The 19,662-nt window shown below is 36.2% G+C and overlaps 1 protein-coding gene across 2 annotated transcripts in view; it reads left to right on the top strand.

Moving 5' to 3' along the window:
* Nucleotides 1-19,662, top strand: part of EMB1135 (RING/FYVE/PHD zinc finger superfamily protein) — a 43,997-nt gene that overhangs the window by 16,015 nt on the left and 8,320 nt on the right. For both annotated transcript variants that reach the window (XM_086420080.1, XM_086420081.1), the window contains exons 11-27: nucleotides 2,321-2,449; nucleotides 2,562-2,705; nucleotides 2,817-2,916; nucleotides 3,407-3,538; nucleotides 4,275-4,345; nucleotides 4,434-4,606; nucleotides 4,725-4,818; nucleotides 6,247-6,344; nucleotides 6,436-6,571; nucleotides 7,173-7,279; nucleotides 12,145-12,240; nucleotides 12,330-12,417; nucleotides 12,517-12,637; nucleotides 12,927-13,041; nucleotides 13,137-13,260; nucleotides 13,339-13,416; nucleotides 14,027-14,145. In XM_086420080.1, the coding sequence (XP_086276206.1) occupies nucleotides 2,321-2,449; nucleotides 2,562-2,705; nucleotides 2,817-2,916; nucleotides 3,407-3,538; nucleotides 4,275-4,345; nucleotides 4,434-4,606; nucleotides 4,725-4,818; nucleotides 6,247-6,344; nucleotides 6,436-6,571; nucleotides 7,173-7,279; nucleotides 12,145-12,240; nucleotides 12,330-12,417; nucleotides 12,517-12,637; nucleotides 12,927-13,041; nucleotides 13,137-13,260; nucleotides 13,339-13,416; nucleotides 14,027-14,145 (1,925 nt within the window). The remainder of the gene's footprint in view (nucleotides 1-2,320; nucleotides 2,450-2,561; nucleotides 2,706-2,816; nucleotides 2,917-3,406; nucleotides 3,539-4,274; nucleotides 4,346-4,433; nucleotides 4,607-4,724; nucleotides 4,819-6,246; nucleotides 6,345-6,435; nucleotides 6,572-7,172; nucleotides 7,280-12,144; nucleotides 12,241-12,329; nucleotides 12,418-12,516; nucleotides 12,638-12,926; nucleotides 13,042-13,136; nucleotides 13,261-13,338; nucleotides 13,417-14,026; nucleotides 14,146-19,662) is intronic.

Here is a 19,662-nt window from a genome sequence, read left to right as displayed (position 1 = left end):
TGATACAAAACATGTTAGGCAAGTATTCTAATAGGCAATCTCTTCAAAGTCGGATCCTTTGTAATTGGATGATCTCTTAAGTTGTTAGTAACTTGTAACTTATAAGTATTTTAAAAGCAACCAAACAACTATAGAGAATCGCATATCTCTCTCTCTCTCTCTCTCTCTCTCTCTCTCTCTATATATATATATATATATATATATATTTATGGGTCAGGTTCAAGGGCCATATACAAAACCAAACATTGTGCCAAACATTTTTTAATATATGGGTTAGAAATTTCGGAAATCAGCCCATTCCGAAACATCTAACCCCAGTTTAGAAGTTGAAGAATCATGGACTGTCCAATTTTTGTAAACAACTTTTGATGGGGTTAGAAGTTTCGGAATGGGCTGATTTTCGGTGAGGTTGATCTCCTCACCATAGAGACCATCCGCACAAAAATCAGCCCATTCTAAATCATCTAACCCATATATAGAAAAATGTTTGGCTTTGTATATGGACATTGAACGCCCAGAGAGAGATAGAGAGAGACACTCCCCATTCTTACTGCCTACTTTTACATCTATTACCTATCTTTGATGGAAAATAATCAATGGCTTAAAGTTGCATGATAGAACAATTGTTTTCTAAGAGTTAATTTAAAATGGCTCAACTTGAGCCGAGCTTCTAAGGAAAATATCTCACAGTTCATTCCTTCCCGTTTTTTTTTTCTGTTAATAAGATGGAGAGCAACAGTTCTAATCTCCCTCCGTCTCTCTCTTTGAACTCTCTGAAATCTAATTTCCCACTTTTGTTTTACCAATAGCTATTATAATATCTCTTTTTCACATAATCTTGGCCTCACATGGTGAGACTTACACATTTAAATGTTCCGAACCATTTTATTCGAGTTGTTAAAATCAAATTCAGTTGATTATAAGGTATTGCATGGAAATACGTTGAAATATAATATTGTGTGCATGTTTGTTTTGATTGATAATGATAGAAGCTTAGTAGAAAAATGAAATGGGGAATAATAGTCAAGGAAAGGAAGAGAAAAGAAAGAAGAAAAGCAAAAGAATTGTAGAGCTGGTGAAAACCCCGCAATTCGGGTTTGATAGAATGGTTAACTCATATCGACTGTTCCTATTTTCGGTTAGAACATTGCTCAATACCCCGTCACTCTCAAACTATGTTACCTTGTTCGTCGGTTTGATATTGGGTTCATGGTTCCTCACTCTAGAAGGAACCTGGTTTGTAGGGTTAGGAAGAGAATTCATTTCTCGGTGTGCTTATATGTTCATTTGTGAAAGTTCAAGTACAATAGTAATGTTAGAAATTCTATGTTATGCAGCAGCAAAATATATTTGAACGATCTCAATTCTAAACGAAAAACATCAAAACGATCGTTAAAAATATTATATATTTTGTATATTGAAATACAAAATGAATATAACACATTGTTGATAGCATTCTTAGGAGAGAATTAAGGGACATCGAGTGTAGTGCTTCACCGGACTGACTATTCCTGACAAGGAAATGAAGGAATTGAGTAAAGGTTCGACATGTGATGTTAAGTATCTGTACAGCACCCCCCACCCCCCTGGGACTAGGGCCACTTCCAGTTCTTGTTCACCTCCGGGGGTTGAGTGAATATCGGGTTTGCAATCTGCTTTTCGATGCCTACTTCAACAAATCCCTAACAATCTGTTCCCCTGTATGGAGCCTCATTTGCAGTATAGCATGGTTTGCATTTGGGAGGGGCACACCCGCCTAAGCTAAGTTAGGTAAAGGGGGAATCGCAGAGCTCATCACTGCCGTCTCATGTAAAAGCTATTTGTAGACTCAAAATAGGATTTGAGCCTTTTCCCTATTTGTCCCTTATATAGGATTTCCGAAAACCTTCATAAGATCTCACAGTCCCCAAACAGACCTTGACAAATGACATCATCTGTGGGTTCAGACGTTTTGTAGTCGAGAGAACTTCTTAAGTTCTGCTTCAAACTTCCTTCTAATGACTCTGCTTCCCCATAATCCAAGGTTGAAAATTCAAACCTTCTGAGAATCTTTCAACACAACCTTCCAATGTATATAGTCTCTTAATTCTAAGAATTTTCTACTTAATTTATTTTTGATGTCATGATCAACCTAACCTGGCATCTCTTATTGGTGAACGATTGGATTGGTTCTGAAAATTCTTATTAACACTTCTCTCACAAAATATTCAGCATCCTCAGTTTTTTTTTTTTTTCTTCATTCTCTCTCTGAATGTCTTAGTGTCTCCATATTATTGATCAGATCTTTTCATTTCATGCCGCATCACTTTACACTTTACAGGACATGTATAAAAGGGCTGCTGAATTTTGGGCAGAACTGCGGGTGGAATTATTGTCAGCAAGTGCATTTCTTATTGATGACAAGCCTAATTCTAGTCAATTGTGGCGATTGTACTGGGCAAGCCATCAGGTTTAGAATATACTTCAAATGGTTTTTACATGCTCGAACATTATCTATAGAAGCTTTTATTTTCATCCGTTTTATTAAATTATTATTTTTGTCTCTGTTTGTGTTATGTTAGCGTTTCTTCAGGCACATGTGCATGTCAGCTAAGGTGCCTGCTGCTGTAAGGCTGTCTAAGCAAGCACTGATGGAAAATAAGTGCGTGGTTATTGGACTGCAGAGTACTGGAGAAGCACGGACTGAAGAAGCTGTGACGAAATATGTTTGTACCTCTGTTTCATGCTTCTCTGGATTATTTATGCTTTTCTTTCTTTATTTTGTATTCTTAAATGTCCTAAAATAAATGGTTAATTTTTTCATGGTCTTGAAATAGGGTCTTGAGCTGGATGATTTTGTTTCTGGTCCTCGGGAACTGTTGCTAAAATTTGTTGAAGAAAATTATCCTCTGCCTCCAAAGCCCGACTCACTACCAGGTATTTAGGATTTGCTATTTTTTTTTTTATGAATGAAAATATCTATATAATAAAACACAATTGTAGGACCCATCATTGGTATGATTATGGGGGTTAAACGATAAACATCCCATCTATCCCTTTGTGTGGGCCCCACTGTATTGCTTTATCTTTTCATCCCTTCAACTTTATTGTCTTTCCTCTCCTCCCCCCCAGCCTTCCTCCCTTTTTTTAATAATACCCCTCTAACTACTATTTTTCCTCTTTTGCTCTTTTAACCCCAAAGATTTTTTAATGATATCCTTCCAATTTTATTATTTTTCTTCTTTTACCCCTTTAACCCCCCAAGAGGATATGCCTGTGCTGTAGGCATAGACAAACTCTAGTATTATTAAAAAAGAGATGGTCGAGCTGACCAACCCTAGGAAAGGTATTTAGGGTCCACTATTGGGTTTTTTGTGATTGTTCTGTAGACTGCTGTAGGTTGAATTATCTTTTGACCTGATTACAGGAGAGGAAAGTGTGAAGGAGCTTCAACGAAAGAGGCACTCAGCATCTCCTGGTGTTTCATTTAAAGGGAGAGTACGAAAAGTTGCAAAGTGGAAAGCTGAAAGTGATGGGGGAACTGATGAAGAATCTGAAAGTAAGTTTCTTGGGATCGAGTGGTGATTGGTGACAATACTAGTACATTTCTACAAGCACTTGTCTAGTATTTGCCTCTCAGGTTGTAGACTTTTTGGAAAGATAGTCTTACTAATGCATTTCTAAAAGGACTTTTGCATTGTCTCCATACTTAACACTTCTTTGTTATTTTGACCTGCTCATTGTAATCACACGTTGATTTATTTTAATTTCGTAGGTTTTATTACTTTAAGTTAATTACCACTTTTGTCTCAAATCTGTTATTTTGATCTGCTCATGTGTGTGTATAGCTTTTCTGGGTTCAATTCTTCTTGATTAGAGTTGGTGGAACATAAAATAAAAGAGCTGCTATTGGCTCCCGGACTTCTACTTATTACACCCAATCAAAATTTTAAGAAAATAAGTAAATGGCTGAGAATAAGTAAAAGTTGGGGTGGCAATAGAAGCGATCGTTTTTTCTTTTCCGCTAGATTTCTATTTTTTGGGTTGAAAATTTTGTATGAGCCTAATCATAATTGTAAACTACTACTGAAATCATTTGAACGAGTGTTATAGTGTTGAGATAAAAATTTGAGCCAAACCTTTGTTTGAATGGTGTGTTTTAATCTTTAATTGAGTGATAAATAATTTAAGAAATTGGGGTGTAATAAGTAAAAGTTGGTGTGCCAATAGCAGCTCTGTAAAATAATTGAATGACTACTTCCATATTACTGAATTAAGAGCTTTGGTCCATGCAGCTGAGTCTGATCATGAATCTACTGAGTCTGACGATGAGTTTCAGATCTGTGAAATTTGCAATGGTGAAGAGGTAACTAATCTAGCAACATTTACAAGCTTAGATTGCTGATAAAATTGTTACTAATTTTCCTGATATGTGCACCTTTTACTTTATTCAGGGAAGGAAGAAATTACTTCGCTGTTCTTGTTGTGGCCAACTAGTCCACCCTGCATGTTTGGTGCCACCTATGATAGATTTGGTATCTGAGGATTGGACGTGTCATTCGTGCAAGGAAAAGACAGATGAGTTTCTTCAAGCAAGACAAGCCTATTTAGCTGAACTTTTGAAGAGGTGTTTATTTACTTATTGATCCACCAATTTATATTTCATTTTCCTTTCTGAAATCATTTTTATGAACAAATAAGTGGGGTAATACAGGATTTTCATTGTTTTATAAATTGGATATTAGGTATGAAGCAGCTATGGAGCGCAAATCAAAAATATTAGAAATAATTCGTTCTTTGGATCTTCCGAACAATCCTTTGGATGATCTCATTGATCAGGTAGTGCTTGCTTAACCTTTGATTGATTTCTGGAGTATTGATCATAAAAATAAAAAATAATTGAAATAAACAAGATTGAGATCTGGACTAAGATGTAGCATCTCTGATTCTAGACTTCCAGTATCTGCAAAAAGTCAAGTCTGTTTTTGCACCTCTGGCATTCTCTCTGATTTTTAACTAGTGTTTGTTCATAGTTTGGCTAGCATAGGTGGAGCTGTAGTAGAGGCTTGTTGTCATGCAAAACCAAAATATTGTCATATCAGTCTTTCGGTCCATGTGCCATTGATTTCCCACTCTTTCATGGACCTTCACCACTAGTGACAGCACTACACTTGTTCACTACAATTTGCTTTTCATTTCGACCAGTTACCAGGTTATCCCAAGCACATGTGCAATGCCTCGATAGATCTCCTATTGGACAAAGATCTTGCCCAATCTGCATCTGAATGCACCTCAACGTGCAAATTGCCATTAGTCCCTGTATTCTAATTGTGAGTGAATGCATTGACTCTAGAATTAAGAATGGTAAGCTGGGGTTGGTGTGCAAGGTTTGATTGGGAAAATGGTTATGATTGGGTCAATTGGAACTTGCTGAGATATGTGCTTGTTATTTGGGTTTTGGTAAAAAATGGGTTGGATGTGTCCTGGATTGTGATTCGTTGCTTTCTTTCTCTATCATGGTAAATGGAATGCCTTCTAGCTTCTTTAAGAGTTCCAGGGTTTGAGGCAAGGTGAACCCCAACCCCCCTCCTCTTTGTTCATAACAGTTATGGAAGCTTTGGGGAGAATGTTACCCAAGGCAGTGAGCAACAATGATCTAGTTACTTTTCGGTTGGCTCTAGGGGTTCTGATAATTTCTCATTTGCAATTTGCTGAAGATACCTTAGTATTTCTGGATGATTCTCCTAGGCAATAGCGGTTCCTAAGTGGTATTTTTGTTGTTTTGAATCTGTTTAGGGTTCTGGGTTTGCCACTCTAGAATGAGCCCGATTCATAGAGGGCTTTTAGGTCATTTATGTTAGTTGAGAAGAAGACCTAGGTAAAGGGTAAAGGGGCATGCCATCCCTTTGAAAACTCAAAATAAGGAATATCTCTAATACTAACCAAAACATGGGCATATCTATAATATTGACCAAAAAGTGGGGGAATCTAATATTGACCAAAACAGGGGTATAGCGGTTCTCTCTTTTTCACGAACCTACTGCGAACTGGTGTACTGTTCGGCCTAGTAATCCGATAATACAGGTTTTATCTTTCTAGAGTCTCTTGTTGATGGGAATGATATGAGAACCTTCGCTGTTTATATCTTGTGGTGTGTAATATGCAGTTCTATTACTTGCCAAATTTACATAATCATCTATTCATCCTATAAAATTGCGTTTAGTGTACAATAATAGCAAATCAACTTCCACTTACAACGTTGTGCAGCTTGGAGGTCCTGAGAATGTGGCAGAAATGACAGGCAGGCGAGGCATGCTTGTTAGGGCTACAAATGGAAAAGGTGTCATTTATCAGATGCGGAATACGTGAGTGTTTTTCTTTATTAATTTTTATTTATTTCTTTGACTTTGTTTCATAGTGTTCAAGATGTTATGACAATTGTCAACTGCTTTGCAGAAAGGATGTGTCCATGGAAATGGTTAACATGCATGAGAAGCAACTTTTCATGGATGGCAAAAAGTTTATTGCTATAATCTCTGAAGCTGGATCAGCTGGCGTTTCTTTACAGGCAGATAGAAGGGCAGTTAATCAGGTATATGCTCTCTCTCTCATCCGTGAATGAGATGGATAGACTAGGCATCTCACACGTGCAAAATCGCGCTAGACGAACGAAATGACTCAGACGATACTTTGAAAGTCTCCGTCGAGTTACTGAAACTTGTCTGAGTCAACTGGGATTTTGTATATTTTAATTAAAATAATAATAATATTTTAAATTTAAACACTTATTATCTAAATAAAAGATGATTTTATGATTTAACATCTTCTAAACTACCTTATTTTATAAAAAAGTTGTAATTATTTTTAATAAATATATACAAACAAATAATTATAAACCAAGTTAAATGGATTATCTCGTCTGAGACAAAGTTGTCTCAGACGAGTTGACTTGGACGAGCCAACTCGGTCTCATCAATGAACGAGGCAAGACGTAACCAAGTTTTGAAACCATGCAGTGGCATAATCCTCAAATGGTGGTTAAAATTCAGTGCTTTCATTTTTATTCATGTTTAGTGACTATCGGAATGATTTGGCTATGAACTCTCCTGTTGATCAATGTGTTTTAAGACACCTAGTTTTTTCTTAAGTTGTATTTCTGCTCTAATTGATTGTAATTTGACATTTCATGCCAGAGAAGAAGGGTTCATATAACTCTTGAACTTCCTTGGAGTGCTGATCGAGCAATACAACAGTTTGGAAGAACTCATCGGTCAAATCAAGCTTCTGCACCCGAGTATAGGTGGGGTTTTTCATTATCTTGGCAATTACTATTTTGTCCGTTTTAATCACTGGTTTCTTTGACAAACTAGTGTGACATCAATCTGGTAGATGCTCTTCGATCTGGAAAACCAGACCTGCCCAAAGACACGAATTGGCCATCATAGTTGTCCACAAATGAGTCGATTTCATGTAGTATGGTTAATTCGTTCGGACTTCTATCATTGATCATGAAAGCTTCTGTTTATTAAACTTGATAAAATTACAATAATGTCATTTAGCTCTCTCCCATGAAGAGACAAATCCCACCTAGCCATAAAATCTTTAAAGAAACCCCCTGTAGGTTATGGGATCATACAAGAGAAGGGGGCTTTACCGTACGCTCAATGTATACGGCTGAAATATCGAATTGGACTACCCTTTTCCTGGCTTCCATGATTTGGGGTACAAAGTTTCCCTCCAAAATTTCAATCGTTGCATAGCAAGCATCCTTGGGTAGGTTAACCATTATGGATCAACTCATTAAAAGAGGTTTCCAAACATCAAATTGTTGTGTTTCGTCAAGGAGATCCGCTGTCGCCCTTTTTGTTTGTAATAGTCATGGACTCTTTTGGGGGAAGTTGTCCAAGGCGGTGGTGGAGGGAGAGCTTACTAGCTTTTCCACTAGGAGGGAGGGCAGGTGATATCTCACCTCCAGTTTGCGGATGATACCTTAATTTTTTTTAGATCACTCACCGAGACAATTAAGTTTTTTAAGTTGTTTGCTAGGATGCTTTGAGGTAATTTCTAGAATTCCGGTCAATCTTCGTAAGAGTAAGTTGTTCGGAGTAGGAGTGGTGGAAGGGTTGGAGGTGGCAGCGGCTTTGTTAGGAGTCAGATGGGAGTTCTTCTTTCCACGTATTTGGGGCTTCCCTTAGGTATGGGCTATAACAGTAAGGAGATTTGGGAGCCGGTTATTGAAAGGATGAGAAAGAAATTAAGCTCTTGGAAAGCAAAACTCTTATCCAAAGGGGGGAAGATCACTCTCATTAAGAGTGCTTTGGCTAGCATTCCCATTTATACATTTTCGCTATTCTCCCTACCTAGGAATGTGGAAGTGCAATTAGATAATATCTGCAGGGATTTCTTGTGGCATGAAAAAGAGGGCTCAAGAAAACATCATTGGGTGAGTTGGAAAAAGCTATGCTTGCCTAAGAAGAATGGGGGATTGAGTTTTCGTAACTTTGGTTACATGAATTCGGCTTTGCTGAGGAAGTGGCTGTAGAGGTTTGGGGAGGAGGGAGACAGTCTTTGGAGGAAAGTAATTGTAGATAAATATGGGGTGAAGGTGAATGGGTGGGAGAGCGGTCCGGCTAAAAGTGCATCGGGGTGCGGGGTGTGGAAAGGTATTCTCAGAAGACTTCCGTATCTTAAGACAGGAGTGAAATGTAAGGTAGGGAGGGGGAGTAAGGTGAGAATCTGGGAGGATTGGTAGTGTGGGAATAGTCCTCTTAAGGATTTTTTCCCGAATCTTTTTGCTCTATCATTGAAAAAGAATCAAGTTATCTCGTGTTTTAGAAGTCTGGAGAATGGGGTAATGAACTGGGATTTTGGGTTTAGAAGATCTTTTAATGATTGGGAGGTGGATAATCTTGGGAGATTACTTTCTTTGGTGGATAATAATTGCATGGAGAGCTCTTCGAAAGATCAGAGAGTGTGGGGAGGTACTAGGATGAGAAGTTTACGGTCAAGTCTTTGTATGATGGTATTGCTCTTTGTACATCATTGTCATTTCCTCACCCTTTTGTATGGGTTGGCAAGATTCTGCCGAAAATCTCGACTTTTCTTTGGATGGCGACCTTAGGGAGATACGCAACGATGGATCAGTTAATTAAGAGGGACTTTATTTTGCCAAATCAGTGTTGTATGTGTAAGTTTCAGGCGGAAACGGTGGATCATCTTCTTATTCACTGTTGGTGGCTTATCACATTTGGGCGCATTTCTTATCTCTATTTAGTATCGTGGGTTGTTTTCCTAGATCAGTCCAGTTGGCTTTGGAGTTTTGGTTGACGTAGGGAGGATCTTTCTTATCTTCTAAACGGATTCTTTGGTTCTTGGTTCATTTCGCAATTTGTTGGGGTATTTGGAATCATCACAATAGGTGCATTTTTTAAGGAAAAGAATTTACACTAGAGGGTTTAGTTCTTTCTATTTTGGAGCTCATGTTTTCTTGGAGTAAATTGTATAAGGTATTTAAGGGGGTTTTCTTTGAAGATTTTGTTGTAAGATGGGATAGGGTTTGTTCGTTGTAGTGAGAGTTTGGTTGCTTGTACCTTGATGTTTTGCTTTTTGTTTTGTTTCTTTTCTTTGTTTTGGGTTAGTCCTCTCGACCCCCCTTGTTCTCTTTTCTCTTAATAAAATTATCTTTACCGATAAAAAAAAAAAAAATTTGTTGTGTTTTGTGTATGAAAAATCTAGAAACGGTTGACCACATCTTTATGCACTGTGAAATAGCGGATCGGTTGCGGGTTCATTATCTTAGCCTTTTCGGTATGGAATGTGTTTTGACTTGTGGCAGTTTGTGGGGGTTTTCTTTTCGTCATTCAAAATGAATCTTGTGGAGCTTATTGCCACTTGCTGTTTGTTGGGGTCTATGGAAGGAAAAGAATAAGCAGATTTTTGAAGGAAAGGAGTCATCTTTTGAACAGTTCAAGTTTAATGTGTTGGGGTTACTTTTCCATTGGGGAAATGTTTTTCAAGAGTTTAAGGGCATTTTCTTTGGATATTTTGTTGTTTAATAGGATCTCGTTTGTAGCTTGGGAGATTAGTTATTGCTTTCGTGGTTTTTTTTTTTCCTCTTTTTTTTGATACTCATTATAAATTTGGGACTTCTCGTCCCCTTTTCTAATGAAATTTTAACTCATCAAAAAACCCCGTAGACTCCTTAAAGATTATACACCGAAAGAAACAAAGACTGAAAATTAAACACAAACGAGTTGCTTTCACTGGGAAATTTTAACTTATCAAAAAACCCCGTGGACTTTTATCATTGATTGTGAAAACTTTTGTTTATTTAAGTTGATAAAATTTTAGTAAGGGCAATTTGTTATCTCCACAGTGAGCCCAATCCCACCTACCCTTAAAATTTTCGAAGAAAATCCCGTAGGCTCCTTGAAAGATTTTATACTAAAAGAAAAGAAGACCAAAATGGATAAAATTATTTCTTGGAATGAACTTTTGTATCATCAAGATCCCTCGCATTTCTTTTCTTCCAAATGCCCCAATAGATTGCAAAGAGAATAATGCTCCACAAAGACCTCTTGAACAGAGAAAAGCAAAGCCAAGCGAGAACCAATTCTCAAACAGTGTGCTAAGAGAATTCGGAAAGCAGGCATGAATGCCAAAAAATGCTAAGAGGTGAGACACATATTTGGAATAATGCAGCCTTTTCAGATGGCATTGTCTATTGCGAGGATTCTTCCCAAGGTCTTCGTCCAAAGAAAGGAATTTTGTTGGGACCATTGGCCGTAATTGTCGAGGCTGGAGAAAAGGAAGCAACCTCTGAGAATTATACTTTTTTCTTGTTTTTATTTATGATAATTTAGAAGTTACAATTATTTGGAACCAAATTGCTCTTACAAATAGATAATTTAACATCTACGAACTATTTAAAATAAGTATGGACAGTGAGAGATTATCGCTGTAATCATCTTCAATCATCATCATAATATTCCTCATAGTGGTAGATATTTTAGAGACTTTAGTTAATTTATAGGATACAATGTAGTAGTATCACTCAGCTAAGATGATATGCATTATGATTGAAAACAAATATTTAAATAAATTATGATATGTTCTTGGCAAAAACTATTAAGATATGTTTGTAAGCAATTGTTGTATGTATTGTACATATAGGCAATTTTTTGTAAAATGGAGTGGTCTTTTTTACGTGCTTTACGAATGTTGATGCCCCATGGAAATTAATAAATTAAACAAACGTGAGCATTCTAGTTTCCTCTTCGTGGCAAGATAGGCCTCACTACTATCTTTGTTTCTTCTGAAACTACTTGATGAGATTCAAATTATCATTTATATCTCATAGCTATGTTATATGTGCACATTGTTGTGCTTGCTGTTCCCTTTTCATATATACAGGTTAGTGAGTTTGTTGTTCATAGTGGATTATTTTGAGACGTCACAACTCTATGGGAAGTATTGTACACCCAATTTAGGGAGGGGGACTAATGGGGTGTCACCTAGAGAAGATGGTCAGAATATTTGATGTTATGGTTATGATTTTCTGTGTCTTTTGTTTGTCCATCTGAACCTGGATGCAATAAATGTTATAGATGAACTTATTAGAGTTTCTACTTCTTGATTCGCTGGACTAGACTATCTTTATGAAGGTTCCTCTGTTATATTTGTATTTAAGTTATATGATATACTAATGTGGGCTGCTTTATGTAACCCATTGTTGTCCAAGTCCGAATTGCATGAGACAATCAATATTAAGAACTTTACTTAAAAGACAGAATTTGTGGAATGATTAAAACCCAAACTTCGTTGCAGGACTACAAATTCGTTTTATTAAAATTAAATGTTTATTATGTTTCCATGTTGATTATATGAATGTAAGTGGTTAGAGTGAGGCTTTGACTGTTAATTGCTTTAGTGTTGATAATTTTTTCTATATTCCTTTTGTATTATTCTGAAACTAGCTGAAGAAATTACCACCTGAGTGGTGGATCAGAGGTTTAGCAACATGAGGGATTTTTAAATTTGCATAATCTTTTCATCATTTAGGCTTAAAATTGTACTTTTGAGTAGACACTAATAGTAGGCATACAAGATGATCTTGGCTTCTTTCTCATTGATTCTCATTGTCGATTTGGTTTTCATTGTTGTCAGGCTTCTATTCACCAATCTTGGAGGTGAACGCCGATTTGCATCTATTGTTGCAAAGAGGTTAGAGTCTCTTGGGGCCTTAACTCAAGGAGATCGCAGGTAAGTTCAGTTGTCTTTGCTGATTGCTTTACAGAAGAACTCTGATTGCTGGCCATTATATGCTCACTTTACAGCTTCATTAATTGCAGGGCGGGACCATCGTTGAGTGCTTATAATTATGATAGTGGTTACGGGAAAAAAGCCCTGATGATGATGTATAGAGGAATAATGGAGCAGGTTTTATCATCTAGTTATTTCATTCATTAACCCATATATTTTTCGATTATTAAAAGCAAGTTGAATTTTTCGGAAATTGACTGATATTTAGATTTTCAGGATTCTCTACCAGTTGTACCGCCTGGATGTTCTTCTGAAAAACCAGATACAATTGAAGATTTCATCATCAAGGCAAAAGCCGCTCTTGTATCTGTTGGAATAGTTAGGGACACAGTTCTTGGTATTCTTTTTTGTTCTTATTTTCTTGGAAAAATACTTACTTTTTGAATGAGTAGAATATCAAATGAAAAACTGTATTTCCTTTGCCTTTTACTACTGTTGGGGTCAATTTAAGTGTTATTTCAATTCAGGTTTTTTTAATTTTTTTTCTTGAACTTTTTTCATTTTATTATCTTTGTTGTCATTGTTTCTTTAGTTATGGGTTTCAATACCTTAGTGAACATATCTTTTATTGTCATTCCATGGAATGTTTGATGATGAGTTTGCCAGTGTACATTGTTTGCAAACAGCCAATGGAGGAAAGGATTATGGAAAATTTTCTGGCCGAATAATTGATTCAGATATGCATGATGTTGGCCGTTTCCTTAATCGACTCTTGGGTTTGCCTCCTGAAATCCAAAATAGGTTTGTTGTTCGGGTGATTATATGACTGATCTGCTTTTTGGATTAACAGTTCTGTTTTTTTTTTTTCTTAAATGTTTTGTTACCATTAAATACAGGTTATTTGAGTTATTCGTCAGCATCCTTGATCTTCTTGTTCAGAATGCACGGACTGAAGGACATTTGGACTCTGGAATTGTTTATCTGAAAGCTAACATTATTACTCGACAAGGCAAACCAAAGGTTAATTCTCCTAGAAGAACTCCTGTCATCGCTAACCGCTACGTGTTCTATTCATTTATAGAGTTAATTCTTTTGCAGCATGTTCATCTGGATGAAATGTCTAAGGCGACCACTGAACTATATACCTACACTATGGATCGTGGAATCACATGGGAGGTATGGGCTTTTTTTTACTGAATACAAGATATATATATATATATATATATATATATATATATATATATATATATACATATATAAACACTAGAGTTTAAAAAGGTAGATGGGGAAATATTGTAAAGTTTGAGGGATATTATTGAAAAAAGGGGTAGAAGAGGAAAGATAATGAAATTGGAGGCGCTTATAGCCGACAAAACTGTAGTTGGAGTGGGACCCACCAGGTAGCTGGAGTGAGATGTTTGTTCCAATGTTTTTTTACAAACACCACTGGATGCCGTAGGATCTTGTAAAATGAACTACATCTGGGCATTGTAAAAAAATGTTGTAACAAATAGTGTCCTCCGATCCTAACCTCATCAAGATTGGTTTGCAAAAATTGGATGGTCCATGATTCTTCAACTTGTAAACTGGGGTTAGGAGTTTCGGAATGGGGCTGATTTTGGTGAGGAGGATCTCCTCACCATAGAGATCATCCTTATTCCTCACAATGGTTGGTTTTGTATATGGCCCTTGAATCTGACCCTATATACATATTTAGATAAGCAATACAGGATATTGGTATAATGAGATTAAGTGCACTGATTTTCTAATTTATTGCCATTTGTAGTCTGCAACGGCCTTGCTTGATGAGAAGCAAAAGAGGGGGCATGATTCCACACATGATGGATTTTATGAATCTAGGAGGGAATGGATGGGAAGAAGACACTTTCTATTAGCATTTGAAGGGTATGATGATTACCTGTCTTTGTATATCTGTTCTTTAATCGTATTCTTCACCATTTGATGAGAATTTTCGTAGAGATCAGTTTTTATTTCAGGCAATTGACCTGGAAACTGAAGTTCTTGCTATTATTATTTTTTCAACTTTATACATTCTTATGTACCAATACTATTTTAGAAGATCATTGAAGCTTACTTGCTGAATTTGAAATTCTCAAAAGTATTTCCATGAACTTGATAATCCAAATTAATAACCAAGAATACAAGACTTGTGGTAGCACTATTGAGAACTAGGCCGGGGATGGAGTGATAACCAATTCCATGATGGATGTTGATGCAGGATGATGAGGGGAGATAAGAAAATAGAGGGGTTTAGGAAATTTAATTTTGGATTTTGGGCAAGTATGACTACAATCCCAATGAAAATGGTTAAAGGTTTGTAGGGTGAGGAAAGGATTTAGGGTTAAAGATTTGAAAAAAGTGATTAATGAAGTAAGTGTTAAAAAAAGTGGAGAAGGATTAATAGTAAAATAAAATGGGGTTTGTAGGTTTCAAGAATCAAGAATCAAGAATCAAGAATCAAGAAAGGAGTTTCAAGAATAAAGAATAAAGAATCAATAATCAAGAATTAGAAAAACTTAGTTTATGGATTGGTTTCTTGAAAGGATTAAAGGTTTCTTGATCTCTCACAAATAATAATAAATAAATAAAATAGAAAAGATGGATCGTAGAAGAGATAAAGGATAAGAAGAAATTTAAAGAAAGAAAAAATGATATTTACCTTGGAATCACCCCAATAATTTTCATGGCATCAACTATGTTGAGCACCAACATTTAAAGAAAATAGGAACTTCTATAATTTTCTTTATTCCATTCATTCTCCATAAATAAACCTAATACAATCTATAAAAATAAAGAAAATCAACCAAGAGTTCTAATAAAATTAAAATACCTAATGTTCGTAATTTTCTCTCCTAAATTTTCAACCCTAATAAATTTAAATAAAACACATCTTTAAGTGACCAAACTGTCCGTAAATATTATACTAAGACCATGGGTTAATAAAACATGAAAATAAGCCCGAAAACATAAAAAATAGTCCTAAAACAACTCAAAACTAAAAAAAAAACAACTAATCTAAAAAATCTCAACGACAAATTTAGACCTAATTAAGTGAAAACTTAAATAATTATAAATTTTTGGTTGGAATCTTTGACTGTTGACTTGATTTGTGTTCCGCATTAGATGTGCTGCAGGAAAGACGTTCTAGATCTTCCATTCCTTGCATGATGAATACATTTGTTGACTTCGGTAGCTCAAAGTCTCCACCCAAGTATCTAATCAATGGTCCACTAGGCATTGGAAAACACTTTTAAAGATCTACTGTAGTTGTTTGTTTCTACCTCTATAATCAACATTTGGACTACAAAATAGTTTGATTAGTTTCCTTCTTTATTGGTTGACAATACAATTCGGGTCTAGCCCACAAAGACCAATTGGCAGTGAAAGGCTAGCTAGACCCACTAGACACAAGATGACATCAACTTATGCCACAACCACACAGCCAGGGATATTTTCCCATTGATGAAATTCAGCATGTGATCTTTTAAAAGGGGATAGATTCCTCTTTACCACACTTACAAGGCAAATAGTGTTAGAAGGAAGGAGGGGGGTATTTTTTTGTGGCAAATGGATTGGAAGGTTGGATTTTCTTCTCTTTTTTATTCATCATTATGGAAAGGAAAGAACTTGAAGGTAATGGTTTTTGTTAGTGAAGTAATGCAGATAGTAGGAACTTGTTTTGAATATTACTTGGAATTAGAAGGTGAGGTTAAACTCTAATTAACCAATTTAATAATGTTTGTTTTGGGCCTTTTTTTAAACGGTAAAATTATGTTGGTTATTAGTTTCAAGATGGTTTTGTGGGGCCTTCTTAAGGTTCATAGTGATAATTTTTATTTATTTTTTGATAAGTGAATTTTATTGGTGAGAGGACAAGGTGTCCTCATGAAAATACAAGAAACTAACTCTAAACACTAACAATTTTGCCACGCCCCAAACCTGAAACTTGAGCATAAACCTCAATATATGCGAGGGAGAGATCTGCTAACACCTAAAGCTTATTGGTTTAGATACCACGTCCTGGGACTCTTGTGATTCCCGAGGTATGGGTCGAGAGTTGAGGTAACTCAAAGACCTTTCTGCCCAAAATTTTCAATTTACTTAGCAATAGAAATAATTAATTATTCTACAAGTTAATAATTTGTAACACAAGAATTTTATCTAAAGCATAGGTGAGACTATCATATATAGATATTCAGTGACATAACATATCTATATATAGGGTATAACAAAAGTAAGAAACCAAGTACGTCCCGAAGAGCAATATACATAAATAAACAAAAGACATCCCAACATCTAACAAAAGACCTACTGTCGTGGAAAGCAGATCGTAGCAGTGGCAAACCGATGGCTCCTCAAGGTACGACCTCTGAATTAGGGTCAGGTTCGTAGTACGGCTCTGGCTCCGATTCCCAATATGACTCCTCCTCAATGTATTGCTCTATCAAGGAAAGGTGGAGAAAAAATGGTATGAGCGACAAAGTCACCTAGTACGTACCGACTAACCATAAGCTAGTCACCCTAGGATGAGAAAACAATCTAGTTTCTAAGTTTTGTGTCCTTAAAATACGATGTGTGAAATGAATTTTATTTATTAAGACCATGATGCATAAATCGAGAATTATATCTAATTATGTTTAAATGCATCTACTATATGTCATCTACTAATAGAAGAAAGCAAGTATATATCATGATAGTACATTGCAATGATAATCAATTAATTTTAGTTCATTTATAGTTATATGACATAATAAATATGCATACAACTTCACATTACAATACAATACATGAAGTAAGGAGTATCTCTAGCGGGTCCAAACTTGCGACTGATATTCCGATTAGGCATCGGCCTGCCCAATCGTGCAGAGTTCTACAATGTACTGGCGTAGAATGGAACCGAGGTACCATTAATTAAATATGAGAGATTTTAATATTGTTGGCCTTTTAACACGGGTCGGGCGTCTTCACCTATCTTGATTTTTAGGTTTGACGTGGTAACTGTTGGTTCCCATGGAGAGTGTGGGGTTTTTCGCAATATGCCATCTTTTCTGGCCCAGGTTGCCATTTTACAATAGGGTCAATACCCCAAAGCTTTAGAAGAGTCATATGCACTAGACTTGAGTCATGAAGATTTGTGGAGGTAATTGAGGGGGATGAGAGGTTTCTAGAGATGCTTAGGCAATTGAGAATGCGTGAAAGAGTAGAGACAGAGATTTATCTAATTTTTATATAATGGAGAGAACTATGAATTGAGGTGGCAATATGGTGTGATATGGACTAAGTAGATGGGGTCAAGTTGAAAAAAAGTGCTTGCATAAGATCATATAGATTGGGTTGAGATGTAATCATGGGTGAAGATAAACTAACTAGGGTTAAGTTAGTTAACTAAGATTAGTTAGAGTATCCGCCTAAGTTAAGGGATGGTTGGGGTTAGTTAAAGTTTGAAGCAACCATAGTCAAGTTAAGTTCTAACTAGGGGTAATGCATAAGGGTTAACTAGACACTTGTCTCTTAGCTAAAGACATGGTATCTTTGAGTGGAAATCTGATGTGGCAGCTATGGTGAGTGAATAAAAATGAGAGGGTTCAATTTTTAAGCGACAAGTGTGATTGGATGCATGGTAAGTGGGTTGGACACATGGCAACCAAGTCTTACGTGCAAGACCATATGTAATAATTTGCAACAATGATGCTGCTGATGTAAACTATTAGTTTGAGGTGATTAGGAATGGATTTTTTTATTGTATGCTACATTTAGTAACATACAAAGTTACCTCCGATGGACAAGATTTCGAATCGCTCTTCCGGACTCGTTTTGAGTTCAATTTTGGCAATCCAATAGTCGATTCTCATCTATTTGACGAGATCTACACAACGGTGTAATTTGATCTCATCGATGATGCTCCAATCAAGGATCGCCTTACAAGTATTTATGCGTATATCGAGGCAATGCCTCGAGGTTTGATTTACGTGATCTAATAGTCTATCTTGCTTGATTTAGCTATATCTTTCTGTTTGTAATACTCAATCAGATCTGAATTTTATTGCACGTATCTCGGGGTAATTCCTTGAGATTTGTTACAACTTCGTTCTAGGTGATCTTATAATCCATCCTAGGAAGTTTTTTATTTTCTTTATTTTTGAGGGGTAATTAATGGTGATGTTTGTTGGCTTGGTTAATTCCCTGGTTAGCCTTTAATCCTTATCTAATTCTAGCGTATATCTCGAGGAATTATTGAAAGGCATAGTTATGATTGTATAATCATTCCTTTTGAGATTAATAGTTGTATAACCAATAAAGTCACATGAAACAATTAAATTACAAGTTCTTTCTTCGTTTGTCTCAATCAATGGGTCTCAACATGTGTTTCAAGAAAATTCTGGATAACTAAAATCAAGAATCTGAAAGTGACCTGGCCTATCACAAATATCCACCTAACCAAGAAATCTTCACAAAAGAACTCTAAAATCTTTAAATTGCTTACACCAAAAGAACAACAAACGAAGAATATTGATACTTTAATTCTTATGGGTGTGGGTATTGGAGGGGTGTATAACAATATGGCTGAGTTCGAAAGGGGATTAATCTCAAAGTAGGGAAGGGGATAGTGGTAAAATTTTGGGAAAATCATTGGAGTGGGGCTTCATCTGTCAGAGCTCACTTTCCTAGTCTTTATTTGTTATCCTAGAATAAAGTGGTTCTGGTTATACACTTCTTGGTTCCATCTAGAAGTTGATTTTTGTGGGATCTCGGATTCAAAAGAGACTTTAATAACTGGGAGTTCCAAGAGGTTGCAAGTCTTATTCATTGTATCTCTCAGATCAACATTTATTCCACAACAGAGGACAAAAGGGAGTGGGAGGTTAGAAAGGAAAAAGTATTCTTTGTTGGATCTTTTTTTAAAGTCCAGTATCATTCATCCAATTTCTTTCTTTCCTATCAATACAGTTTGGGGGGCCAAAAGTTCCATTAAAAATAGTTCTTATCATCTGGTTGGCGATTTATGGAGAAATTCTTACACTAGACCAAATTATGGCAAAGGCTATTCCCTCAATTAATTTTTGTTTTCTTTGTAAGTCATTTGGGAAATTAGTCAATCACTTATTCACTGCCCCTTTGCTAGTGAGATCTGGACCCATATTCGTGTTTGAAACTCAATGGGCTTTCCTATCACATTCTCATCGGTATGCCTTCTTGTGCTAACAAAGGGGCTGTTGAAACCAAGGGGTCGAAGTGGAGCAGTCCTATGTGAATGGAATGATACAGGGAGTTGTCAGTTTACTCCCACATTGATTGGGTAGACGTTTAGAGTATTGGCTATAAGGGCAAGCTTGACCCTATCTCGTATGATGCTTTGTAAAGCTGTTCGGGGTGAAACCCAAAGCGGACAATATCATACTA

The sequence above is a fragment of the Akebia trifoliata genome, chromosome 13, assembly GCF_017979445.1.
Source record: "Akebia trifoliata isolate Shusen 1 chromosome 13, ASM1797944v1, whole genome shotgun sequence".
Classification (NCBI taxonomy): Eukaryota; Viridiplantae; Streptophyta; class Magnoliopsida; order Ranunculales; family Lardizabalaceae; genus Akebia; species Akebia trifoliata.
This window is presented reverse-complemented; position numbering and strand designations above follow the sequence as displayed.